The sequence below is a fragment of the Rhinolophus sinicus genome, linkage group LG05 (assembly GCF_036562045.2).
Source record: "Rhinolophus sinicus isolate RSC01 linkage group LG05, ASM3656204v1, whole genome shotgun sequence".
NCBI lineage: Eukaryota > Metazoa > Chordata > Mammalia > Chiroptera > Rhinolophidae > Rhinolophus > Rhinolophus sinicus.
The window spans coordinates 83,922,237-83,949,820 of record NC_133755.1 but is presented as its reverse complement, the minus strand read 5'-3'; the positions used below and the strand labels follow the sequence as shown (position 1 = coordinate 83,949,820).

General features: G+C 51.8%; 1 protein-coding gene across 1 annotated transcript in view; it reads left to right on the top strand.

Annotated features, from left to right (window-relative positions):
• CPNE5 (copine 5) overlaps window positions 1-27,584 on the top strand; it is a 90,455-nt gene that overhangs the window by 45,461 nt on the left and 17,410 nt on the right. Inside the window, exons 10-13 of the mRNA XM_074332865.1 lie at window positions 10,165-10,268; window positions 14,701-14,805; window positions 22,369-22,410; window positions 24,411-24,486. Coding sequence (XP_074188966.1) covers window positions 10,165-10,268; window positions 14,701-14,805; window positions 22,369-22,410; window positions 24,411-24,486 — 327 coding nt within the window. The remainder of the gene's footprint in view (window positions 1-10,164; window positions 10,269-14,700; window positions 14,806-22,368; window positions 22,411-24,410; window positions 24,487-27,584) is intronic.

The window sequence follows — 27,584 nt, the reverse complement described above, 5'->3', positions numbered from 1 at the left end:
AGCAGGAGATGGGGACAGCTGAAGGGTCAGCTGAGCATAGCAAGAAGGGGCTCAGGGAACCTGATGGCTGATACTAAGGATATAGTTCTTATTTGTTGAGTGATGGGCATTTTATGTAAGTTATCACTACTGCTGACAACAATCCTAAGAGGTAGATGCTGTTGTTTATTCCCATTTATGGATGAGGACATTGAGGCTCAGAGCAGCTAAGTCACCTGTTCAAGGGTAAGAAGTGGTAGAGTCAGAGTTTAATCTAGGTCAGCCTGATCCTAAAACCCAGGCTCATTCCCCCAAACCACCCCGGCTGGCGTGCCTCTTAGGTTAATTAGGAGCCACAGGTGGGCAGGTGGTGGGTCCTGCGAGAAAAGGTGGAGGCAGCAACAGAGTGTGAGCCTGGGGTAACCTGGGGACCCAGCTTCCCATAGGGCTGGGTCCTGCTCAGGTTGGAGGGCCTGGGAAGGATGAGGAGAGAAACAAGATTTTCTGAACTTCCAGGGAAGTCAGTGCAACTATTACATCTATTAGCTATCACTATTTATTTAAAATTGAGGAAAAAAATAAATTATGTATTAATTTAGTTAAATAACAATAGTTTAACCCATTACAGGTTAACATAAATAATATCTCTTTTGAAAGATAACTATATTTTTCAAAGCAAAAGTCATTGAGTGAGAAGAGTGGCCTTGTTTTATTACATTTTTGTAAATAACGTCTGACTTAGCAGAAGAGAACTAACTGGATTCTCATACCTGCTTCTGCAGTCAATCTGTTGTGATATTACTGTCAGGTAACTTCTAGAAAACTCCACATCTTATTAGCATTATTATGAAAATAATTTTGGCCTCATGGATGCCCCACCCCCACCCTGCCAGGGTTCCAGGTCCATATTTTGAGAATTGCTGGTATGGAGGTATAAATTGTTAGCCAACATTAATTGAGCAATTATTCTGAGCCACGCACTGTGCTAAATGGTTACATGTATCAACTTATACATCTGATATATAGTGTAACATGTAGTAGGGCGTATTATAATATCTGATGTATTATGGTCCTCATTTTACAGAGCGGTTAAGTGACCTGCCCAAGGTCACACAGCCATTGAGTAGAAGAGCTTGAACCTAAGAGTCTGGTTCGAGCCAGGGTCTTTAACCACTAGGCTATGGTGTTCCAAACTGCTTTCAGAGGCTTCCAGTTAGGGAATAAGACACAGAATGGATAGGACAGGGCAGTATAGTGATAACCAAATTAACTCATTCGGAACTGCGCATTCTGGTCTCTCTACTGGTCTGTTTACCTCAGTGCGTCTGGAGGAACTTGGCAACAGGACTAAGCCTTCCCCCATGTGTACTCCCAGCAGAGAGCTGGGTGCACAGTAGGTGCTCTCAAGGACCTATCATGAATCTGTGACTGAATGAACAGGAAACACACATCACATGGTCAGTAGCAGGTTGATGATGAAAACCACACCTGTGTATGCTGACGATCTGGACGCTAGGGAACCCAGCTGACGCGTAGACGACAGCTTCTGTTTAAACTTCCGAGCCTCAGTTTCTCCACCTGTCTGTTCGGGTTGAGAAGGCTTCTGTGAGGATGAAAGGTGATCTACTGTGCCTAACTGGCGCCTGGCTCCTCGTGGATGACTGGGAAAGACTGAATCTGAATTCCTTGAAGCTTAAATTCAGTTTGTCCCCAAGCTTCTAGCTCAGCTGGTGACTTCCTCCCTAGTTTATAATTAAATAAGGTCATATAAGTGAAAAATGGAAATTCTAAAGCTCTAGAAAATGCTGGGTGCTGGGATTGGTAGGCAGTCTGCATTTAACACCTATTGGGCCCCACTCTTCCTCCTCCTGCCCCACTCCTCCCTGCCCCTCCTTCACCCAGGGATGGCAGCAGTTTCCTGGATTTAAGCTGTTCCAGCACTAGGGCCTGGGAAGTGGGGGTTCCTCCCATCCCTGAGACTGTCAGCTCCTTTTCTTTGGGGCATCTTTGGCTGAGTTCTGTCTTTCCTTAGAATACTTGCAAGGAAAAGAGACTAATCCCCGGCATCTGGCTGAATTAAAATAATTACATCTGAGAGGCTTTGCCTGTGTCGCTGCAGCTCGGCATTCAGTGGGAGGATCAAAGGAAGAGGGTGGAGTCGGAGAGACAGTTTCCACCAGAGCAGGGCTTCCTGCTCAAGTGAATACATTCTGCTGAAGTAGACAAACCCTCCCTTCATCCGTGGGGATGGCGTGGGCGGGCGGGGGCCGACAAAGGATCAGAGTGGATTCCAGCGGGTCACCAGCATGCTTGCTTACCAGTGTGCTTTGATAGGTTATAGAAAAGCCTTGCTCATCTAGAATTTAAATACCAAGGAAGTTCCAACAATCAGAATTTAATCCGCAGTACTAGTCAGTGGTACTTGATTTGACAAGGATGACCTTGAAGCTCCTGGAGGGCTTCTGAGTCACCACTGAATTATGCTCAGCAGTAAAACTGTTATTATTCCGTGTATAGCGACCGGCTCTTGCATGGTTCTCCCAGTTGACCAAGACTCTCGTGTTTACAGTCTGTTTGATTCTCACCCAGGGCTGGGGGCTGTGTAGGTGTGAGTGACCCTGTTTTACAGATGCAGAGAGGATGATGTGGTCTGCCTAAGACCGCAGGATTGTAGCCCAGGCTCTGGCCTCTGAGTCCACAGGGGGTCTTTCTCTCACCCTAGCGAAGCCTGTTTATGGTCCATGAACAGCTGTGGGCTTTGTGGGCTTCAGCAGGCACGGGGAGTGGAGGGCTTCTGGAGGCAGGCAGGGGTGCTGTGGATGCAGGGAGCAGCTCCTTGCCCTCTTCTTCCCAGACCCTCAGCCCCTCCCCCACCCCAAGCCTGCCAGCCACTCAGACCTGCCTCACGCTGGAGTCAGGAGTTCCTGGCTGCCAACCACATGCTCACTGTCTCCCCGGCAGCTGCCTGCACATACTGGCAAGAGTGTGGCTCACCTCCCCCAAGCCATGGGAATCGAAGCTTCTTCTTCTTGCTGCTGCTGCTGCTGCTGCTGCTGCCCTGGGGGTCCCCACCCCTTGGGTATTACCAGCCTGCTCATGTATTCATTCATTTCATTTCAGCATATATGCTTTGGCTCAGTCCTCGCCCTCCCACAGTTTCCAATTTAGTGTAAGAGACAGAAATTCCAACCAGCAATTGTAGTACAGCAGTGGTTCTCAACCCTGTCAGCCCCGTTGCCTTGTTATAACAAGTATTTTATAGTATACTTTATTATCCCGAAGGAAAATTCATGGATAGTGCTATATAATGCCGAAATACATACAGGTGAGGGAATGAGCTCGTGCAACTATCTGGAGGAAGAAGATAGGTCCAGGCAAAACTAACAGCTTGTGCAAAGACCCTGGGGCAGGGGGAGCGTGATGACTGATGGCAGAGAGGTGAGGGTATAGGTGGGAGTGGGGGCCAGACTGTGCAGGACTTGTAGCAGGGGAGCTTAGCAGCCTTGAATCCCAATCAAATCCAAACTCTTATTGTTCAAAAGACAAATTTCAGGGAAAGTCCAGTATCTCCATGGGGGAAACTAGGGCAGACTCCTGGGAGGAAGGCAGGAAGATAAGAAGAAAGAGGTGGGAGATGTGGTGATGGTTTTCTGAGACTCAGAAGTCTGCAGGTTGGTATTTCAGAAAGATATGTGTTGTGTTGTGACTAGCACGGATATGTGTGCTACGTGATGAATGACCCAGCATTCAAACATCACCCTTTTAAAAGTTACTTTGTGATCTTTTTTAGTCTTAAAAATCATTTCTCTGGTTAAAAAAGAAAGAAAAGAAAACAAACACATTTTCCCTGATGCTAAAAAAATAACATGTTCATAATGGACAAGCTGGAAAATACAAAGAAGAGGAAAATCACCCAGAGATAATCACTGTTGACATTTTGATGCATTGCCTCCAAGGCTTTTTTCTGGATGTACATGTATGTAGCTTTTTCTTAGAAGTAGTAGAATATGGCATCTAGTTGTATTTTATTTATCAGTAGACTACTGTATCCAGATTTATTTTCCCATGTCATTAGATATTCTTGGAAAACATTCAATAGCTGCATATTATTTCTGTACTGTATGGATGGGCTATAATTTATTTACTCTATTCTCTTATAGGAAACAATATAATTAATACTACAGTGAACATCCTCATAGCCGAATCCTTCCATTTTTCTTTTGAACTTGAGTTGATGGATTTTGGTTCGTATCCCAGACATACAGGCCAAAGGAGTGAGAGGGAAAATAGTCAATCTAGGGTTTTCAGCCCATGAATGACCAAATCAACAAATGCACAACTGATTGAATTGTTTGAGAAGTTGGTTATTAAGACAACAGAGAAAAACCATTTCGATCTCAAGGTGGTTTGTAGTCAGTGCCTAAAAACAGGCGCATTCTCTGAGACCAACTTCACCCATCATCTGTGTTTGAATAAACTCTAGTCTCTGGGGTCTTTGCTGACATCCCTGAACGCCTGTACCCCCAGTCTCCAGCTTCTGCAGTCTTATCCTGGCAAGCTAGGGCTCTGGGCCCCCCTGGGAATGCAGAAGCCCTCCCAGGGGTCACTACTCACAGAATCACCCCCTAACTATGGACGGTGTTTCCTCCTGCTGGAGTGCTGAATTTCAGGTTGTGGCTAATGATTCTTTTTCCTTTTAATCAGTATCTTTTTTTTTTCCTGACTAAAAAAAGACAATGTACTAATTCCAGGAAATTTGAGAACCCCAGCAAACTTTAAAGAGAAGACAATAAATGTCACCATGGTTCCACCATCTATTTAAAAGTGCTTTTTAGGGTACAGCATGTGAGCATTAGGGCGCAGTGGTTAAGAACTTGGGCTCTGAATCCAGACCAAATGCCATTGCTTACCAGCTGTGTGACCCTAGGCAATTTACTTGAACTTTCTGTGCTTCAGTTTCTTCATTTGTAAAAGGATTTTATTTAAACTTTTGATATTTTATTTATCATGGATTTTTGCATTGATTTAAAAAAATAGCACATTAAAATCTTTATTATTTTTAACTAAAAGTTATTGGGGTGACAATGGTTAGTAAAATTACATAGTTTTCAAGTGTACAATTTGTAATACATCATCTATATAACACATTGTGTGTTCACCACCCAGAGAGAGTTCTCCTTCCATCACTATATATTTGACCCCATTTACCTTGTTCTACCACCCAAAATCTTTACTTTGATGACTGAGATTTTTGGTACCTCTTAAATTTTGCACTTGCGTTGTTCATGTATTTGCCCTGGGGACTGCCAGCAAGATCCAGGCCAGAATAGCCTTGCAATCTCCCCTCCTGGGCGTCGCTCCCCTCTCCTAGGCTTCAGTCCAGCTACTGACCTCTGGGCCTGACCTCTGCCCTCCACAGCCTTCTTTTGGGTCAGGAAGGGTTAACACGATAGAGTGGGCCAGGCCACCCTGGAGAGAAAGGCTGTTTGCTGTGGGTCTCCCAAGCAACCTGATTAACATTCAGAAAGATGCAAATTGAGGCAATCCTGCTGTTTTAGAAGAACTTAATATGTTTTTTTAAAAAGATAGGGTGAAAAGGCAGAAATTGCAGGAAATTATATATTGCAGAAGCTGCTTTATCTTCGCAGCAGTTGATTCCAGAGATGCTTCTGGTTTGGGAATAGCATTTCCCCGTGCTCACAGAGCCCCTCCCGCAGGGCAAGGCTGTCAAACAGCGGCATCTCTGATCCTCAGCCAGAATTCGCTGCTCCCTAATTCTGCTGGGACAGACCGTCTTATTGCTGGTTTCCTGCTATATGGGGTCACACATATATCAAGGGTTGATCCATTCCCTGACCCTCATTTAAGGGGAACAGTTGAAGCCTTGTTCATACGACTGCTGACATTACTCAGAACCTCCTTCAGAAGCTCAGTCCCCAGACAACTAACTACGGGTCCCTGGTCTCAGGGACTCCCCATGGTATGTGCACCCATGGGGGGTGGGAAAGCTTGCTCTGTTTTATCCCCATGGATTCGACAGTCACACAACAATACAGATTATCATAATGGGCTTTTGGCGAATGTTCCAGGTTCTAGATTGTGGTAGGGAGGGCATATCAGGTTGGACAACAAAATAAGCCCCCAGCAGTACCTCATGTACTTGCCGTCAGCGGGAAATGAGGTTTGGCTCACGGTGGATTTTTCCAGTAAGCTGAATTTCAGAGCCAGTCTTTTTTTTTAAACTAGTTTGCATGGAGGAGGTCTTTCTAAAATGGATTTCACACTTCTCTGACTTCTCAAATGGAGACTACAGAACATAATTAAACTTACCTGGTGATACGAGGTCATCATTTGGAATCTCAGTTATTAATCTCTGGAGCCAGACTGTCTCGTTCCAATCCCAGCTTCTCTTCTGCCTAGATGTGTGCTTCTGGCAAGGGGGTTAATCACTCTGTGCCTCAGTTTCCTCATCTTTGAAATAGGAATAATTCTACCTACCTCATGGGGTTATTGAGAGGCTTCAGTGAACTAATAGATGTAAGAATAGTGCCTGGCACATAATAGGTAGAACCGAATTGCATTAGCATTTTTGTAGGTGAACGCTGGCAGTTTCATATGGTCCAGTCCAGTGGAGAATGGAACTGTGTAAGTGTTGGCTCCTATTCTTACAGCTGCTCTGCCCTGGGCACTGTGGACTGGTACTTAACATATGCCATCTCTTGTAGTCTTCCCAGCAGGCGCACAGGGCGTTATTACTCTGTTTATTAGAGACTGTCAAGACTTCGGCTAAGTGGCTTGCCTCAGGCCGCTCAGCTGGTAGGTGGCAGAGCTGGAATTCCAAGCAGGGGGCCTTGGCTCTTCTGTATTATTCCCTCTGTCAGGTGCTGTGCTGGGACAGTGGCCCTCCCAGTGGGGCACTGAACGGCCCTGGAAGCATTGTCTATTAAGTTCTACATTCATTTCGTTCCCTAATATTTCGACCCCCTTCCTGATCTTGCAGGGCCCTGAGGGATTCTCCTACAATGCAAAAAAATAAGAGCGTTTGCCCCCGCATTTCGTGGCATCTGTTTTGGTTGTTTCAAATATATGTTTTTATTTGATAGTGCAGGTTGTTGTGTGTGGCTCACCTATATTCATTTAGGTACCGGTGTCACACAGGTGACCTCCAGATGTGTGGGGTCACATCTGGAGACACAACTGAGCCATGTCCTGGGGAGGCTGGAGGAGCCCTGGAGTCACAGACTGTCCCGAGTGCAAGCCTCCCCAGCTGCTTCCCCTGTCCCAGTATGCCCCCCCATGACGTTGCCACTGAAGCCTAAACTTCCCGGCGTACAGGGACAGTGGCGGACATCCTGTCTAGCACGACACTACAGACGAGGAAACTGCAACTCAGAGAGCTTGAGGGATTGCTAGGACTCGGCAGAACTGAGAGCCCTGGCTTCCCTGCTCGGGCTGCCTCCACTGTTCTCCTCGGTGGAGTCTGACACTCTCTTAGTCGCTTCTGATGTCACTGCTGGTGCCTCCGTGGGGGGAAGAGAGGGCCAGCTTCAGAGGCTTGGGACCTATGCAACAGTCACACAGGGCCTGCTCTTGGTGTCACGCTCTGCTGTCACTGTCTTGAAATTTCTCAATACTTTTTGAACAAACGACCCCACATTTTCTCTTTCCACTGGGCCCCACTATTTATTGTCCCAGTGCTGGGAGAAGCCCACCAGGTCCCGGGCCTCTTCTCTGTTCTAAGCCATGGGGTGGAGCTTCCCAGGGAGGCATTTAAGCTGTTCCCTCCACCCAGCATGGGATGGGATTAGAACGTCTTCCTGGGGAGAGACAGGACTTAGAAGGCTAGAGATCTCTCTGGGAGGGTGAAGGGGGAAGTCCTGAAGTCCACTGTGGGTTACCCACTGTGTGACCATGGGCATTGACAACCTCTGAAAGCCTCAGTTTCCTCATCTGTAAACGGGGGAGAGTAACGGAGTTATTTCATATGGTTTTCTGCAGATTCAGTGAAATAATGTACATAAAGAGAAGGCTTTACCCTAGATGTCCTGCATCTAGTAAGTACTGAGCGAGTCAGCCATTCTCTTATCCCAGGTCAAAAGTCCTAGATTTCTCCAGAGGCCCTAAGATTCCTCAGGTTTCTAGGCCTTGGAAGCTGCCTGCCCAGCCTCCTTCTCCCTCTCATGCAGGCAACATGATAAAAGCCGTGGTTACCTGGGCACCGCCCCTCCCCAGAGCCCCCTTCAGGAGGCACTTCCATCCCAGGCTACGCAGAGTCCAGCCTCTCGCTGCCCATACACACCCAGAGTCTGAGGAAATCAGGGAAGTGGGCCCCCTGAACTGTAACGTGCTCTTCTCTCTCCGGGAGGCAGAAGGTGTGCTGGTGGAGGCATGACTTTGAAAACAGTTCACACGTGTTGAATTTTGCTCTGCCAGTTACCAGCTGGTGATCTCGGGCAGGTTACTTAGCTTCTCTGAACCCCAGCTTCCTCATTAGTAAAAAGTGATAGAGGATTATTTTGAGGGCTAACTCTGATAAGAATGCACTGAGCTTAGGGCCTGGCCCACACAGGTGGTCTCTAATAAATGTTTGTTGAATGAATGGGTGAGTGAATGGACGGGTGCCCTGTATTTGCCATTGTCAGATGTCCATGAAGGGAGGCGTGAGAGATGGTGGAAGTGGGGGTGGGGCAGGGACAAAGGCCACACACACTGTGCTGGGAGGAGGGGAGAAGTGTCCGTATAATAGTAGTTTGCATGCGCATAGCACTTAGTGTGCACCGTACACTGTTCTCAGCACCGTATTCGTATTAACTCATTTCATCCTCACAACAAACGTATGAGGTAGGCACTGCCAGTACCACCGTTTTACAGATGAGGAAACTGAGCACAGAGAGGATAAGTGACTTGCCCTAGGTCACACAGCTAGTAAGAGATGCAGCCTGGCTCCAGCGACCATATACCACACGCCCCTACCCGACCTTTGACGATGTCCTTCAAACTTGGAGGCTGCATCTTTCTCTCTGCCACCATTTTGGTCCTCACTGGGTTGTAGGACACTGATTTCAAGAGACCCTCTTTTTCACTGAGAGGAGGGGGTAGCATGAGAAAGCTGACTGACTTCCCCACAGGCCCTGGCCCTTGAGGGCAAACCAGGCCCTGGGGACTACAGGACAGAGCCCTGAGCTCTGGCCATTGGCAGCTGATTTGTCAGGATGCAAAACTTTCAGGTTCAAGAGGCCACATGGGGGTAGGTGGAGAGGAGGACATATGGGCATCTCTGCCCAGTGCCCAGTCGGCCACAGTGAGCTTAGGAGCTGGGTGCCATGTGGGGGGAGGAGTCCGGTGGTCCTCACTTGGCCCTGAGTACCTTCTTTGTGCTCTTGGGCTGCGTGTGGGGTCAGGCGGGGCCATGAACCCATCAGGAGAGTCATAAACCCAGGGCTTTGTTTGGTGAACTTGGGGGAGTCACGCCCCGCTCTGAGCCTCAGGCTTCTCAGCTGTAGAATGGGTCATGGTCCCAGCCATATCTACCTTAGAGAGTTGGGTGGGCCTCTCTTGAGTTGAGGGAGGGGGGTGAAAGTGATGCCTAAACTTGCATGTCCTCTAGGAACCATGCACATGTGTAAGGGAGTGAGGCGATTGGGCAGAGCGAGGGCTTTCGGGTTGGCAGGACAAGCTCAGAGTGGCCTTGGTCCCTTCACCTCTCTAAGCCACTCAGATTAGTGAAATCATGTGCGTTACCACTGACCACGTGGGTGCGACGTGCCTGCTCTCTGCTAAGCACTTTACACACTTGCTCTCATCTCGCCCGCACAACGGCCCTCTGAGGTGTGTACTGTAATCAGCCCCATGTTACAGAAGGGAAACTGAGGCTCCGAGGTCACACAGCTAGAAAGTAACGGAGCCAGGACTCAAATGGAAGCAGCCTGCTCCAGAATGCATCTGCTTCAATGCAGACTGCTCAGCTAGACCTGCCAGTGGGGTCATTTGATGAAATGAAACCCTGCTGTTAGCCCAGGGCCTGGCCCGTAGTAGATGCTGGGCAAACGTAAAGTGCTGCCCTCTCTAACCGGCTTGGTGCCTGGCGTTCTATTTGTCAGGCCCTGGGGCTGTGTTTCCACAAGGATTGGGATGCCCTCCAGCCATCTCCTACCTCATCTCTCTATTCTCCCTCCCTCCCATCAGGATGTCTCCACGATGCAGTTCTGTGCCAACAAGCTGGATAAGAAAGATTTCTTTGGGAAGTCCGACCCCTTCTTGGTGTTCTACAGAAGCAACGAGGATGGAACGTGAGTTCCCTGGCAATAATTCACCCCCTTTCTGGGGTCCCGGATGGATGGGTGTGGCAGCTTGCCAGCAGGGTGGCTTGAGACCACCTCCCCCTGCGCTGCCCTGGGGCTCCTGCTCTAGGGAGGACAGGGGATCAGGAAGGAAGTCAGGGCTCCGAGGTGCTGCCCTGGCCCATGGTGGGCCCGGGGAGGGTGGGGCAACCTAAGCCGGCAGTGCCACTGAGGGCCTCAGCAATGGTGGGTGCTAGGTATGTTGGAGGTGGGGGGAGTGGACGAAAACAGGGCTAGGGCGGGAACGAGGGCCCCTCTGATCGTCCTTTCTTTCTTCCACACAAATCAGCCTGTATCTCCAAGCATAGTCCTCCTCCACCCACAGCCCTCTGAACACCCCATTGCTGCGTGTCCCCCCACTACGGCACATAGGGCCTGGCAAATCTGGACCCCTTTCCCCACCCAGCCCCATACCTCACCATAGGCTCCATTCAAAACTCTGCATGTCTTCGAAGCCCCATCTCCTCCTCTCCTCTTCTAATCTAGAAGCCACCCACCATGTGTCGGAAACACAACATGTTGGCAAATGTAGGTCAGTGATGTTTACAGAGGGACAGATTCCAAGCTGAGGATGGGGGACCTGTGTTCTCTGCACCAGCCCACTGTGTGACCCCAGGCAGTCATGCCCCCTCTCTGGGCCTGTTTTCTCATCAGTAGAATGAACCAATTGGATTAGGTGGTCTCCACAGTCTCTTTAAGCCCCAGAGCTCTGGGAGGCTGTGACCACTTATGGCTGGGATTCTGCAGAATCAGGAAGTGATGGGGCCAGGGAGGTTAATTAGAAAAACAGCTGCTAGAGAAGGGGAATGTAGAAGGTTCTGAAGGAGAGGAAGAAAATGGGTCCACAGGGGAGGAGCAGGGAAGCATAACAGGCTAGAGAAAAGGCAAGTGTAAAGCAAGTGTGCCCTGAGCAGACGCAGAAAGTTCTCTGCCAGGTTCCTCTTGATTCTGAAATTCTGGGTGTCTGTGTGTGTGTGTGTGTGTGTGTGTGTGTGTGTGTGTGTTGGGGGGCAGGGGAGTGGCAGGGAGGAGGTGTGTTTCAGTTCAAGGGAAAACTGATTTTTAAACCTGAATGTACAAAAACAAGGGAAATTAGGTACGCTCATTTGCATAACAAAAGGATTCTTTGTCTCACCAAAGGACTCCCAGCAGAATTTCTTTAAATAATTCTTGTTGACTTTGACTTGACTGGAGGGAAGGAGGGAAAGGCCTGCAGTTCTAGGTGTCCATGGCAATGTCCACAACAGGTCACCTCCAGAGAGGCAATGCCAGGTCACCTGGGCTTGTCTACAAGTGGGAGCCCGCTGGCCAGGAGGAGGGAGGGATTAGGGTTTGGGAGCAGGAAAGGGGTGTGTTGCAAAAAGTGTTTGCCCATGATTGTTCTAGCAGAGAGATGTGTAGGATGGATGGGGAGGGGGCGGGGAAGAGGGAGAGACTGGTGACTGACACGTGAACGGGTGGGAGGTGCTGCGCCCCGGGCAAGCTGTGCTGGGAAAATGCAGGGGAGCAAGGGGGAGGGGAGGATGGGGGCAAAGGGCCATAGTGGAGACCTCACTCAGCAGGACATGGTCACAGCCTCCTCCCTGGTAGTGGAGCTGTGGGGAACCCTAACTGTTGAAGATGTCAAAAGAGCTGATGGTGGTGTGCGATGGGAGTTTATCTGGGGGCGAGTTTCACCTGAAGCACAGGCTGAATCTCTCCAGCGGGGACACCCAGGGCAGCGCAGAAACCCATCCATAGGTCCCCTGAGAGGTGGGCCAGTGAGCAGGCACCTGCGAAGGGGCAGGTGCACAGGTCAGAGGCTGAGCTGGTGAGAGCAGAGTGGTCAGTCACCCAGGGTGTGAGGAGAAGAGTGGAAGGTTTGGGGACACCGCCAGTTAGGAGGAAGAGGATGGGAGGAAGGTCAGTGAGGGTACCAGGGGAGTGAAATGTCACACCTGCCATGCCAGGAGGGAAAGGGACGGAAGTATCCACAGGTGCCCACGGTGCTCCTGGCACTGTGCCTCCCTCGTCTTAATCCAGTCACTGGCCTGGGAGTAAGCGTGTGATGGTGGGGAGCTGGCTCCACCATGCTGCCTGCTGGGCCCGGCCACGCGCTGCCGATTACCAACTTGCGTAACTCAGGCAAGTCTCTATCGCAGTGGAACTTCCTGGGATGAAGGAATGTTCTGTATCTCGCTGTCCAGTATGCTCATCAAGAGGCACATGTGGCTGTTGAGCCCTTGAAATGCGGCTAGTGTGACAGAGGTGCTGTGTTTTACATTTCATTTCATTTTAGTTAATTTAAATGGAAGTAGGCTCCTTCTGGACGTGCCGCTAAAGCTATGAGCTGGGGTTTCGTGGTGTGCACTTGGGGGTAATCCTCACACCTCGCTCGCTGGCAGCAGCAGCTCGCAGCGTTGCTGTGAGGATTAAGGAGTTAATACGGGTAATTAGAACAGCCCAGCAGCTACTGTTCTTACCCCATTTTACAGTGAGAGGGGAGCTCAAAGAGAGAAAGTCGTTTCCTCAGGGTGGCCCAGCTGGTGAATAGCGGCTCTGGGATGGGGCCCACATTTGTCTGGCCCCAGTGGTTAACGCTTTCCCACGCCAGCTCTGAGTTTGTGTCAAAATGGATTGAGTGGAGTGGTGAGATGACGGCAAGGACCATTTCCACAGTAGGGCCTGGTCCCCCACGGCAAGTGCAGCAGGAAGTTGAAGGGCCTGTGGATTTGGTGTGTGTGTGGAGGTGGGGGTCGGGGAGCGTAAAGAAAGCAGTTTCAGGCACGAGTCTGAAGCAGAAACCAGACTACACGGGGCTCAGGAATAAACAAGTAGGGAAGAAATCAGGCTCACCGCTTAGAAGACCTGGTCAGGAAGTTTGGCTGGCAGGGAAAGGAGACAGAGAAGGCAGTGGTTCCAAAGGGATGGAGAGGTTGGAGGGTCCACGCAGATGTGTGTGACTGTTTTGGGGGTGGGGGGAGGCTCTGAGTGGTTAGGGCTCCTGATTCTCCCTTCTGCCTCCTCTTCCTGCCCCACGTGCCTGCCCCAGCCATGGGCAGCTGTGGCCCCTCCTTTCTCTGTCCTATTCCTGTCGTCATCACCAGCTCTGGGTGTGTGGGGAGGTCTCCCACATGTATTTCTACACTCCAGTGGGTGGGCGAGAAGGAGCAGAGAAGAGAAATGCTGAGCCTCAGTGACAGAAATGACATTTTGACTTGAAAATTGCCAGAAAAGAAATGGCACAGGCTGTGTGGGCACAGGCGGAGCCCGGGCACCTTCCTGGGTGACCTTTCCAAGCCCGGAGATGGATGCTAGGAAATCTCAGGGGGACGGACCTCTGGCCCCAGCTCTACTCTGGCTCCCAGCTAACCCTCTGTATGGTCGGGGCAGGCTTCCAGGATGGGGCCAGCCAGGCATGGTGTGGGGAATGGCCAGGGACTCTGGTTGGGGGCCCAGCTGGGATAAGCCAATTACGCACTTTTACTTTGCAAAGCAAGCTGATGGATTCAGACTGGAAAAGCTGAAAGGGTCTTAGAGCTCATCCCAGCTGGGGGCTTTCATTCTCTGGCTTGAAATGCCAGGGAAAGCTATGGAAAGTCTCCTCTGAGAAATACAATTATTCATTAATTAAAAAAAAAAGTATTTAGTGAATGTTTGCTAAATGCCGGGCACTGTTTTGGCCACTAGAGATATACCAGTGATCAAAGAAGACAAAACCCTTGCCCTTATGGAGCCTACATTTTAGTGACAGACCATAAAATAAATAAGGAGAAAAATAGACTATGTGAAATGTCAAACAGTGACAGGTGAAATGTAAAAACAATATGGAAGGGGACCAGGGATGTCAGTGTCAGGGGGCCAGAGGGTTGTAAGTTTTAGATAAGGTGCTCAGGGCAGGTACTCATGTCAAAGAGGTGACATTTTAGTAAAGACTGGCAGGAAGTGAGAAGGTGACCCATGAACATGGAAATCCGGGGAGAGTGCTGCCGTAAAGGGAACAGCAAGCATACGAAACTCAAGACACTCGATTTCACTGACAGGTTCAGGGGTTCATGGACCACTAAGGCTCATCCACCAACCCCCTGGGTTTGGAGGAAAGAGGCCTGGGCTTGGGTAGGCTTGCTCAAGGTCACACAGAGAACAGGCCCCAGAACCAGAGCCTCCTGACCCCACCCCCACCCCCACCCCCACCCGTGCAGGAAGCCTCTCTGCAGCATCACCAGGAAATGACCATCTGGTTTCTGCATGGATGCTGCTAGTGACAGGCAGCTCATTACCTCATGAAGCCATGCTTTCCACTGTCTGGCAACTGCATAGATTAATCAACTGGCCCCGCTGTTGACCTGGATTCTGCCTCCCTTGGGTTGGGGCCTGACACCTTCCCTCTCTTCTTCACCAGGTTCACCATTTGCCACAAGACTGAGGTCATGAAGAACACCCTAAACCCAGTCTGGCAAACTTTCTCCATTCCTGTTCGAGCGCTGTGCAATGGGGACTATGACCGGTGAGCTGACAGAATGTCCCTCCCAAGCGCAGATGCAGGAGGCGTGGTTTGCACTGGTGTGGGCAGTGCCCTCAGTGTGAGCACAGCCTCCTGGGGCTGTGTGCCACGGCCCTGCACAGGGTGGGACTCGGTGAGCCTCCCCGGCCCTCCCTTCCCTTCCCCTCTGCCTTTATCTCCTCGAAGCCTCCACCACCTCTTTCCTCCCAGTGTGGCATCCCTATTGGTGGGAACCTCCCCAGGCTGGGGGGATGGGAGGTGCCTGGAATTCCATCCCCAGTGGGGATGGGTGTTGGGGTGTCTTGGCTTGGAGTTCAGCAGCCTGGCTTTTCATTGTTCCCACTGGAGAGGGAGGTGGGGGCTGGATACAGCACTACGTAAGGCATGCAGAGGGGGCCTGGTCCCCAGCTCTTGGCAGATGGACTCTGGGGAATCAGGACCCCAAGATACTCTCTGCCAGCCAAGTTGCCATAGATGGGGGTGAGGGGTGGGATACAGAGAGTTTGTGGAACTTTTTGATGCGAGACGGCCTCCTCTTATTATATGTTAGCTGTCATCGTCCTCACCTTATGAGTGTAGATTGTTGAGTGTCAATACACCTGGTTTCTGTTCAGCTCTGTGGCTAAAAAGTACTGTCAATCTGGGCAAACTTTGACTTGCCTGAGCCTCAGTTTCCCTGTCTGTAAAATGGATATTTAAACGTCTTCCTACCTTATAGGGCTGCTTCGAAGCTCACATGACATACCCTACACAAGAAGGCTTTGGTGTGCACAAATTATGTACCAAAGTCAGTGTTTCATCTACAAATGTTCCTGCCTCCCCACCATGTGCCTGCCGCTCACTGCTCTGGATGCTGGCAAGTCAGCAGGGAGCAAAACACATGGCCTTTACCCTTCACCCAACCTCGTGGAGTTCACATCTAGTGGGGGAGGCAGACATTAATCCACTAATCACACAAAGAAACATGCACTTACAAAGTATGGTAAGTGCCAGGGGACTGGGGGTTACGGAAGACGGGAGCTGTACGGTGGTGTTGGTCTGTGTTTAGTCCTAAGAACCCAGCCTATTTCCTGGTGATTGCTGTAGCCGGTGGGCGAGCTAGCAGGGGTTCACGGGTAGGGCTGCCTGGGCAGCGTTGAGGAAGCTGGGCCTCTGCCAGCCACTGCGACAGGAACACTGGGGCGTCCTGGCTGGTGGCACTGGCATGGGCTCTCAGGGACCTGCTCTCCGTGGCAACTGACAGGGTATGAGAGGTGGGGTGAGGGGGCGGAAAGGAGCAGATGACTGGTCTCCAGGCAGCCCTGGCTCCCTCCATGTTAGGCTGCTCGTCCAGGAGATGAGGTGGCACCTTTTTCTGGCTGGGACAGAAAAGCCACAATCTATTCCACAGGTGGTCATTGAGCACCTACTATGTGCTCAGCATTGCACTTCCAGCTGTGCAGCATTCAAGGGAATGTAGCCTCATTTCCAGCTTCAGGCAGTTTGTAGTCTGACCACATGTGCACACATGTATTTCAGATAGTTAAGTAATGGGGTAAAATGAGACCAGAGACAAAAGTGGGCATTGTAGCCAAATGGACCTGTTACGTGTCTGGCCCGGTCCTGGGGCTTCTGGAGTGGGGGGAGTGGGAGGACAGAGGGGTTGGGACAGTAGAGCCTAAAGGGGACTCAGGGAGGGCTGCAGGATCAGTTCTTGGAGACAGAGGCGTAGAAAGAATGGTTGGGATAGAGAGAGATGGAAGGGAAGGGAGGGGAAATTCAAGGTTGGAGAATGGGAGAGCGTGGCAGTTCAAGTCTTATGGGGTGGAAGGAATTGGGATCTCCAGCCCCACTGCCCAGACTGTTAGGAGTCCAGCTGACCCCTCACAACGCTGCATCCCTAGGGAGGGACTTCCAGGGTCTCAGAACCCAGCCTCGTCAGGGATGGCGAGGAGGCCAGCCAGGGGCCTGGGTTCACTGTTCAGCCATTGGAGGAGGCGAGGGTACAGGTGGTAGGGAGAGCCCAGGCAGGCTCCCATCCCCCCTGCCAGGCTGAGCCCCTGACTGGTCTTCCTCCAGGCTGGCTGGGCAGCTCAGCCCTTCTCTACGGCTGGGAACAGACTGACCGTGACATGATTGACAGCAGGATTAATGGAGGGGGCTGGGCGTGTCACACTGGCTTGGTAAAAATGAGCAGGCTGTCCTGTGTGGAGCCCTAGGGGAACCCACATACCCAACAGCCCTAGGAAGTGCAGGCGTCTGGGAGGCCCTCTCAGGGCGGGAGCTGGGGGGTCGGTGGGCTTGTGCAGGAAAAGGATGAAGGCACCTCTTAAAGCCTCACAGAACACATTCAGTTGAATCCAGCAGCCGTGTCTTCCATGCCAGCCAGGCTCCCGGCACCATGTTGGGAGCTGTGGGCATACTGAGCTGTCAGACCCAAGCCTCCCTCTTAAATTGCTCCCAGGCCAGAGTGGGAGACAAATAATAATAGCAGAGCCTCCTGTAGCACGTCTGTGGTAATGTATATATACGAACAAAATGATCCCTCTTCACAATTAGTACCACCTCTGAAAAAGGTACTGACACTATCCCCACTTTACAGGTAAGGAAACTGAGGCCCAGAGAGGTGAAGTAACTCACCCAGTGTCTTCCTGCCAGCCACTGCTAGAACCAGGATTTGGACCCAGGTGGCTGGCTCTAGAATCTGTGTTTTCACTTCAATGCTCTGTTGACAAATGACCGAGACAGGTTGTGAGTGGGGTGTGTTTGGAGGGGGGCTCTGTGAGAGGCTGGCTCAGGGGCACGGGCGAGGCAGGTCTGCTCTGAGACTGGAGGTGGAAGGAGCAAAAGGCCTTGACATCTGCCTGGATCTGGGAGTGAAAGAGACGGAGAGATCGTTAGAGTTTGGAGCTTGTGGGACAAGAGAAGATGATGATACACCGATAGGACTGAGAAGTGTGACGGAGCCAGAGGAGGTAGCTGTGGGACTGGCACAGCCGTGCTCTGCTGAGGAGAGACGAGGACAGAGGTTGGGGAGTCCGGGGGGGGGTGGTCTGGCAGAGGTCAGGGGTGCGAGGCCCTGTGGGGGATGCCACAGGTCAGAGGCAGAGAAAGAAGAGGAGATGGTCAGAGAGATAGGAGGGGACCAAGAGAGGGCAGCCCTGATCAGGGGCTGAGAGGGGAGTTCAAACAGAAGTATCACCTACTCTGGTGAAAAAGTGCCAGGAGGGTGAGAAGGAGGGATCTGCTGAGAAGGGGCAGTTTTCTTGGAATGATGGGGGTGGAAATCAGTTCATATTATTAAGGTTACTGAGTGATATTGGCCAAATTGTGTCCTAACTGGTTTGAATACATTATCTTATTTTGTGAATTTAAATTTCACAGTAACCCTAGAAGGTGGGTACTGGTGACATGCCCATTTCACAGATGGGGAAACCGAGGACCAGAGATTATGTAACTTGCCACGCAAGGAGAAGGTACATTTATCCTTTCCAGCAGTTCCCTCTGGGCTGGTCCTCAGGTTTCGGGTGCCCCTTCATTCGTGTCTCCAGTCCCCACGAGGCCAAACCCAAGCGATCTAGCTGAGCAGGGCTGGAGTCAGAGGAAATGGCATCAGGATCAGAGCCGGTCCAGCCCTCCAGTGGGGTGAAGTGGGATGATAACAAGAAGCACTTCCCCTGCCTTCCCTGAAGTCCCCCTACTCTCTCCTTAACCATTCTGTCCCTTGAGGATTTGTCCCCATTAAACCAGATTCCCCGTGATTGGGCTGCTGTCAGTCATTCACTCACACCTTGATGTTGAATGACTGGATTTTAAGAAGGTGTTAAGGCTACTGGATCCTCCCCCAGAGAGAGCACTGGGTGCTCTCACATCTCTAAAACATCACACTTCTGTCTGCCCCTGGAAGAACCAGTTGCTTCTCCTTTGAACCCCATCACCCGCTGAAGACCAGGAGGGGCCAGGCCAGTATGTGGGACCTCCACGAGGGGTGCCTTATCATCGCAGCTCACCCCTGCAGAACGAGCTCAGGCAGAGGAGGTGAAGCCACTGTATTGCAGCCTGGGGGTGCACAGAGCCCCACCATCCAATGGCGCTGCCTGCCCCTGGGAGTGTAGAACTGACTGTCAGTTTAGGGTGAACCCCTCAGGGCCTGTCAGCCTTCGGGACTTGTAAGCGGCAGCGAAATGTACTTCCTCCTCTTGCCTAAATGAGAGGCTCATTTAGGAGGCAGTCCTGCAGCTTGGCTCAGAGGAGACTGTAAGTGGCGCTGCTGGGGATGCTGGGAGGGAAGCCTGGCGTCTGCCAGTGTCCCTCATGCCTGCTGGTCTGCTGAGGCTCACATATGCCCAGCCCTGTCACTCTGGCCCAGGCGTCCAGAGACTTACAAGACACTGGCTCCCACCCCAAGGCTTGGCATTGCTACTAACCAGCTGTGTGACTTGGGGAAAGGCACACACTCTGGACCTCCCTTTGTAATTTGGGGGAAGGAGGGTATGGTTACTGTGTGGCCCACTTCACAACGTTGATAGGAGATCTTAGTCAGCCAGCAGATACTTAAGAATACTCTTTATATTACCTAATATATGCTAGACACTGTTCTCAAAGCTCAAGAGGTAGCAGTGAACAAAATAAAAATGTCTGGTCTCGTGGATCTGACATTTTTGTGGTGAATGAGAATTGTTTGGGAGACAGGAGCTTGCAAAAAAGGCTTGAGTGTTTTAGATGGAACAGAACGACACGTGTCCAGTGCGGACTGTGGGAACGATGTACTTGATTTGTCACAGAAGCTCCCAAGTGAGTGCAATGGTACCGTTTACAGAGGCGTAGCAGAGTGTCCCTAGCCGCTTGCATGGGGCCACACAGCTGGTAGCTGGAGAGCTGGGGCTGCCACCCAGGGCTGCCTGTCCCACAGCCCATGTCTTCCCTGGCCACCTCACTGCATCCCAAACTAGGGGCCCCATGTCCTGAGCCTTTTTATGCCAATTTGATGTTCATTTTGTGGGCAACAGAGGCCCATTTCATTGTCCCACACCCAGGAGCCCCTTCTCTTGGGTGCTGTCCCCGGAAGTCACAGTTGGTCTGACATGAGCCTTTGTTGGGCCTATGCTAAGGGGTTGGGAGCCAAGGCTTGCAGACCACAAGGGCCACATGAGGTGACCTGGGGCAACTGCCAGGGATGGACAGTGACAAAACTGTCAGCAGAGTAGTCACAGTTGTGTCTGGCTTCTGCCACTGCCTTCCCCTGTCTCTGGGCAGCATTTCCTTCCCCTCCTTCTCCCAGTCACAGCCACAGCCAAGGCTGGAGTTTGCAGACTCTGAGCTAATCAGACCCCCAGGCTGCAGCCTTCCTGGAGCCTCGATATTGCACAGAATCTCACACTCAATGATTTCAACCTCAGTTGCAAGTTCAAATCCCCTGAGGAGCTTTCAACAGTTCCCCTGCCCAGGGGCACCCCAGACCCAATGGTTCTGAATCTCTGGGTGCGGCATTGGCATCAGGATTGCTAAGGCTCCCCAGGGGGTCCCATATGCAACCAAGATTGAAAACCAATGCTGTCGTGCAGAGAGCTCAGTGCTCTGGCTGCACGTTAGAATCAGCCAGGGGACTTTTCAAACTACCGGTGCCAGCTTGCTGTGGGATTATTTAAAAATCTCCCCAGTGATTTTTTTGGGTATCCAAGGCTGTGGCTGTGACTGGGGTCCTCTTACAGCTTCTGAGAATGTAGCTGTCATTGATCCAGTCACTGAGGGACTGGTGTAGGTGGTCCACAGAGAAGCACTCCTTGCTGGGGTCCCTGAAGGTCCCCCGCAGAGCTGGAGGGTTCTGGGGAAGGAATGGGAGACTTCAGCATTGTGGGGGGCCCCTCACCAGCTGTGTGACTCTGGGCAAGGCCCTGGGTACCCTTAAGGCTTAGTTTCCTCATCTGAAAACGAGGGGGCTGGAGGCCGTCACCCCAGAACATGCACAGCAGAACCACTTGGGACGTCTTTAACCCAGATTCCTGGGCCCTGCCCAGAGCTGCTGAGAACTGGGTCTGGGAGTCTGGGTGCCGGAAAAGTTCCACTAAGATCACCTCCAGCCTTGTCGTCCCGGGAAGTTACCCAGGCTCAGAGGTCCCTGATTTAAGTAAATTTCATATGGAAAACTATCTGAGCGTGGCTGAATGCTAAAGTGAAGAGAAAGGGGCACTTTTATAGAGACCTGCCAGGCACACAGGTTTTACCAACTTGTCTTTGCAGCGATTCTGTAAGACCGGTGTTATCCCTGTTTTAAAACACTGGCCTGTGGCTCAGAGGCTGTGACATCTCCAGTTCTCACAGCTAGGGGCCCGGCCTCCAGGTCCACACTCCAGCCTCTTTCCAGCTCACCAGCCCACCTTCAGGGACCTAGATTTTGTGTTTCTTGCCACAAGAATTCACCTCAGAGAGACGTTGTTCTTTGCTTTTTCACAGGACTTTAAAAGATTCCTTTGTATGGCTAGCGTCTATGCCTGGCCATTTTACATGTTAGTGACAAAAATCCAGCTGGTACACAACCTACAGGGCATTCTTTCATTCCAGAACAGTGTCTGCCCTGATGCAGGCAAATGCACACCCAACCCCCACCCCTGCCCCACAGAGGCTCATCTGAAGGGAGACAGCGCCTCCTTCTGGAGCCCCAAGGCCGACGCCTTGGAGACCCAAGGAGACGCCTGGGGCAAGATGCTATGTTAATGGCAGACAGGCCCAGACAGCCACCTCTGCGTGGGCTGTTTAGAACTGAAGGCTGGAGACCTGAGTTCCCCACGCACTCCCACCTCCCCAGAGACTGACCCTGCAGTGGGTCCCTGGCGGCTCCCCCATCCCTGGGCATCCCTGGAGGACCACTGGCGCCAAGGGTTAACCTGCAGCCTTCCACCTCCCTCCTCCAGACTCTGGTCCTAGCCTGTTGCTATGGAAACAGGCTAAAAATAAAATGGGTTCCCAGAACCCAGCCCCATGCACAGGAGTCAAAACAAACTAATTAAAGCAGCCAGGCTAAAATGTGAAGATAATTACACCCTCACTCAGGAGCCAGTCATGGCATGGAACAGCTCAGCAGGCTATGCCTGAGTCAGGGCCCCTGGGCCCATCCCTGACATGCAGGACTGGCTCCCCACCACTCAGACTCCTTGGACCTTGGGGTCCCCCACGCAGTCTTGTTACCCCTCCCTAGGAGAGTCCCCCTGCTTAGGCCTGAGATCCAGGGAGCAGCCCATTCCCACTATGATGGTCCCACCCCTGATACATTCACAGTATGGCTTCATGCTGGGACCAGTGCCCTCTCTGGGGTGGCCAAGAAAAAGGGGTACACTGAGGCTGTTGCTCCACATCCTCCCTGAAATTCCGGGAAGTTCTCACACAGCTCTGAGGCTGCCCCTGTCCGGAAGATCTTTGCTGAAAGGCCTCAGGATGGTTCCTTTGTCTCTTGGGCTGCTGCCTGTCATCAAGGGCCTGGGAGCATGAGAAGGGCCCCAACCTTCTGGTGGCTGTCCCCGCATCCCCTTTGGCCCAGGTCCTGTGGGTGCTGGGTCAAGCCCATCCCACCACGGGCCCTTTGCTTTCCAGGACCATCAAGGTGGAGGTGTACGACTGGGATCGAGATGGCAGGTAAGCAGGCAGAAAGCAGGAGGTGAGCAGAGATGGGGGCAGCCGCTGGGGGAGGTTGGACCCTGTGCTCATGTGGGGAGAGCTGCATGCAGGCCTCTACTCAGGGCAGCTCTGGGGTGAGCGGGCCTGGATTTTCCTGTGGGGCATCCACCGCCCTGGTGACTTGTCCCTGCCCAGCTCCACTGAAGCACCAGACGACCTCTGTACTGCAGGACATGGTGCAAAGCGCATAAGAGGCCTCTTTTCCTCAGATAATTGCCTAGCAGCCAGACAGTGCCTAAAATCTGCCCACCTTTGGGAGGAATTAGGATTTTCTGAAATGTGCATGTTCTTAAGTACAGATAGTAGTGGTGCCCTGAGCATTCGTTGACACATTCCCTGTGGGAAGCTAAGTCTTGGGGGGTGACCAGGCTGCAGATGAGCTCATGCCCCACAATCTTGTGGGGAGGCCCTCGGCTCCTCAGAGCCGTCTGCAGGGGTCAGGGGCTGAGGGAATGAGCAATGGAAAGGGAATGCCATGAGGCGGTGCCTGGAAGGGCGGAGGCTGGCCGTGGGAGGGTGGTTCCCGCTCAGGGACTTTGGAAGGCCAGTGCCCTCCTCTTCTGTGGATCTAAGTGCCCCCAAGGAGCCGGTGTCGCTAGGGATTCATAGATAGAACAAGAACAGGCCTGTTACCGCTTTAGTCCAAAACCCTCACTGGCTCCTCCTACTTATCTGTTGAACCAAATCCAAATGTGTCATCCTGACTTTTGTGACCCCGCCATTCTGTGGCACTATCAGGGGGTGTCGTAGAGGGGCTTTACACCCCATAATTTCTATTGGCACCTCTCAAGTCAGTGATGCGGACAGGATATTGTAGAGGGCCATGAGAACACAGCTGTAAGCTAGGCCCAGGCCCCTCCCTGGGGGCTCGCCTTCCCCTGGGACCTTCCTATAGAGCACTGCCAGCGGCCGCACTGCCTCCCTTCCCTCGCTCTGTTCCTCTCCTCTCCTCTTTAACCACATCATATGCAAGTCAGCTTCATGTTTCCACCCATGATTTGCCTCATCTTACCCTGGAGTTCCCCATACTTCTCTTTTAGCAGGGAGAACTGGGGACAGTCACCAAATGCCATTGGTTCCTGCTACCAAGGATCTCATACTCGCAGTCTGAGAGCAGGAAATATGTAGTCAAAATATAGTGCAGGCTCAAGGCGGGGAAAGCCCTGGGGACACCTCCTGGGTCTCAGTCTCCAACAGGTATTCCAAGCCAGCATGGGAAGTTCAGGCAGCCAACCACAGGGGAGGTGGGAGTTCTGCTTTGTACAAGGTTTTACTGCACTTAACAAACACACGCATTGCCCCAAGGAGGTGCAGACACTGCAGAAAATACCCCCAGCTGCCTGGATGGATGTAGTGCTAATAGTCTTTTCCAAAAATGTTATTGGAAAAATGTCAAATACACAGAAAGGTAGAGAGAAGAGCTTAATGAACAATTTTAAGCCTGTCACCTGAGTTTAACAGGGTTACATGTTGCCGTATTTGCTTTATGTGTTATTGATGTAATTTGAATGGTAGACATCATGGTATTTTTTTCACTAAAGACCTCATTGGGAATGTCTAAAAAATAAGGGCATTTTCTGCATAACTATGAATGCTATTAGCACACCTGACACATTGAATAATCATTCTTGAATACCATCTAATATTCATTTCATATTCAAGTTTCCCTCAGTTGTCCCCCCAAATACCTTTTGTTGCTGGGTTGTTCAAACAAGAATGCAAGTAGAAGTGGGTCCCATTCTCCAGGGTCCCACTCTATGTGACCGTTGTTGGGTTTCTTGCTCCATGGGTGACACTGGACTCTTCCCAGGGACCCAGCCTCTCTGCTGGTGTGTGTCCCTGGAGCAGAGGCCTGGGCAGAATTGGGAGCCAGGGGGAGGGATGCGAGAGGTGGGGTGATGGGCAGAGGCGGGGCGTAGCCTGGGCCTCGTGGTCTCAGCAGCAGCCTTCTCTTGCAGCCATGACTTCATTGGGGAGTTCACCACCAGCTACCGGGAGCTGGCCCGTGGGCAGAGCCAATTCAACATCTATGAGGTGAGGAGGACACTCGAAGTCTGGGCGTTGCTCTGATGAGACATAACTCCCACTCACTAAGGACTACAGTGAGGCATGTGCAGCGCTAGGGTTTTTGTAGGTTTTCCTGTGAGGTGGGTGTATTGTCCCATTCTGCAGTTAAGAAACCTGAGTCTCAGAAGTTAGGGGACTTGTCCAAAGACCCGTGGTTCAGCAAGTGGCAGAATCAAGAGTCCGACAACCTAGGCTGATCTGACTCCAATCACTGAGTTACAGTGCCCTCCCCCAAAGAGTACTTCCAGCAAGGTGAGGGGAGCGGAGTGGGGGTGGGGCAGAAGGTAGAGGACAGTATCAGAAGGTTCTGAGCCTGAGACTCGAGGTCCTGAGTTCAGGGTGGCCCTCTGCCTTCAATTAGAGTAGTTTCAAGGCCTGCTGACTGTTACCTTTTCTGGAAGGAGAGGCTCAGAAGAACAGGAGTCAGGATACCTCTATCTAGACCTGGAGAACCTTGGAGAAAGCACCCAATCTCTCTGGAGATAATAGCATGTGTCCTCAAGGGACTGTTTCTGCTGCTGAGCCTTTGCTTTTGCATGCGCTCTCTCCGGGGTACCCTCCCGTCTTCCAGATCCAGCTCAGCTCCTACTCAGTGCCGTCCTGCCCAGCCGCGGCGCCGCCTATGCTCTCTCCCTCTTCTGAACTTCCTGGACAGCTCCGTTCGTGCCAGGCCCACTAAACTGCAGCTGCTCAAAACCCTAATAACTGCTTGGGCTCAAGGTCTGACTACCACGTACTAGCCATGGGACCTTGGCTAAGTTCCCGAACTACTCTGCCATGCACATGGAAAAGTAAATAAGTTACTAGAACAATGCCTGGCCCTGAGTGAGCATGATGTCAGCTGTCTTCTAGTAGCATCTGTGGAGCTCCTGTATGCCAGGAGATTTCCGTTTTACAACCTTCCTACAAACTGGCTCTATCCTTACATTAGCAGCCCCTCAGCGGGTGAAGTTGAAGAGCTGCCTTTGCCTCCCATCAGTGAACCCGAGCCCTTCCATACTTCTATTCCCTCACCCTGGATCTCTGTTTTAAGTGGGCAGGTCTTGTGTTCCGACTGGACTGAAGCTCCCCAAGGGCAGGTGACAGCCTTCTCGCTTGCCTCCCTTCCTGTTGGTCTGGGCCCTGCTGGGCACACAGTAGGTCTTTATGAGACATCCACACACTGTTTTCAGTTGAACAAGGCTATTGTGAAAATGGAGCATGGGTGAATTTCTTTGAAAGGGCTCTGATCCTCCCAGTTAATTGCTTTCTGTTCTGCATAGACAAAGGGAATGACCATCTTGGTCCCCGCACCCAGGCAGAAAGAAGCAGGCTCTGCTTTTCTTTGGCCTCCTTTAAGGAGAGTTTTAGGGAAGGGAAGGGAAGGGGTCAGATCTCTTCGAGTTTGGCTTCTAAGGATGCTTGACAGACTCAGAAGGGGCTGTGATTTCTCAGGCTAAAAGCAGAAAAGGTTGGATTGACTTCTTTTCTTGGCTGTGGATCCCTGCTCCTTTGCAGTTGACAAGAGAAACTGCAGCGCTGGGAAGCAGAAGTGCTGTCTCCACACATCGAAATGCCATCAGGTGGAAAAGGAATTAAACTCTGGTAGCCCTGGAGCAGGCCTTGCACCATGGGGCAGGGTGGGGGCGGGGGAGTTGTGTCACTGGGAGGCCCGTGTAGGCTCTGGAAGGCCTTTCTAAAGTCAGAACTGCCTGAAGAGAGAACAGGCTTCTGCCAGGGAAGACCCTCATCTTGGGCCCTGGCATCACACCGGGGTCTAACTTGGATGTCCAGCCGTCTGCTGGCCACTCCTCAGATCCGGACTTCCCAAACGGAATGCACTGGCTAAAGTCTCCCCGCAGCCCTCCCCTCCCCCTGGCCAGCCTGTGCTGTCATCATGGGGGGCACAGCACCGGGGGAGCCATCCTTGACACCTGTGGCCCCTCGCCATTCCTGACTGCACCCTACTCCTACTACCATCTGAATATTCTGACTTGTCCCCTTGACTACCGTCTACCCTCACTGTCATCTCCCCCATGGGGGAGCTTTGCAGCAGCCCCCTTGAAGGCCCTCCCATCTCCTTCCGTCCTGCACTCAGTAACCTGAGTGCTCCTCCAAAATGGTCACCTGACCCTATCACTGCCCAGCTTCCAACCTAGTTGTGCATCCCACCCTCTGCCTGATTCGCACAGAGGAGCAGGGAGGAAATTCAGAAAGACACCCCCACCCCAGCTGAGATCCTACAGGGCCTTTTACCTAGGGGGTAAAGTCTGAGCTCCTTCACACGGGTGCCGTGCCGCAGCTACCTGCAATCCGCAGTCGTTGGGCCTGTATAAGTAGACACACATGTCACACCCGAGGAAACCCCTAGGGTCTGGCCCCAGCCCTTCCCTGTGCCCACTCCACTTTCAGCCCAGTCACTGCATCTAAGGCTCTCAGAACCTGCAGTGCTGGCTCAGCCTCCGTGCCTTCCTTCATGGTGGTGCTGCTGCTGGGTTGGGACTGTGTTTCACTCATGTTGTATCCCCAGCACCAGAGCAGCTCCAGGTCCCTGGGAGCCACTCACTGCCCATTTGCACAGGAGAGCAGACACCAGACCTGCCCTGGGGGCCCTGGGGACCCTGGGGGTGTGAGGAGAGCCAGAGGAGGAGGCTTAGGAGAAATCCAGCCCACGGAGTTTCCTGGGATTTCCTGGCCCGACCCCTAGGCGGCGCTGGTCCCACACATGGAATTTCAGGGTACAGTCTTTTAGGGCTAGAGAGGCTGGTACATGGATGGGGGTGGGAGTGTGTGCTGGGGAGTGCATGAAACCTCAGGATAAACAGGGCGTCTCTTCAGTGCCACTTCACATGAAGATCTGAGAACAAAACATTGCTTTAATATTAAAACAGTTATAATTAGAGAGTGGAAATGTGGAACACAGGCTAATTTAAAGACAACACAGAAGACTTCAAAGAGATGTGCTTGTGGCCAGGTCTTTGGGCAACGCCCAGACCCCCGGGAGTCCGTGTTTATTCTCATCAGCTGGGAGGGCTACTTTGGAATAAAACTTTGAGAAGCACTCAGTTCTAAAGTTTCCACGCCCT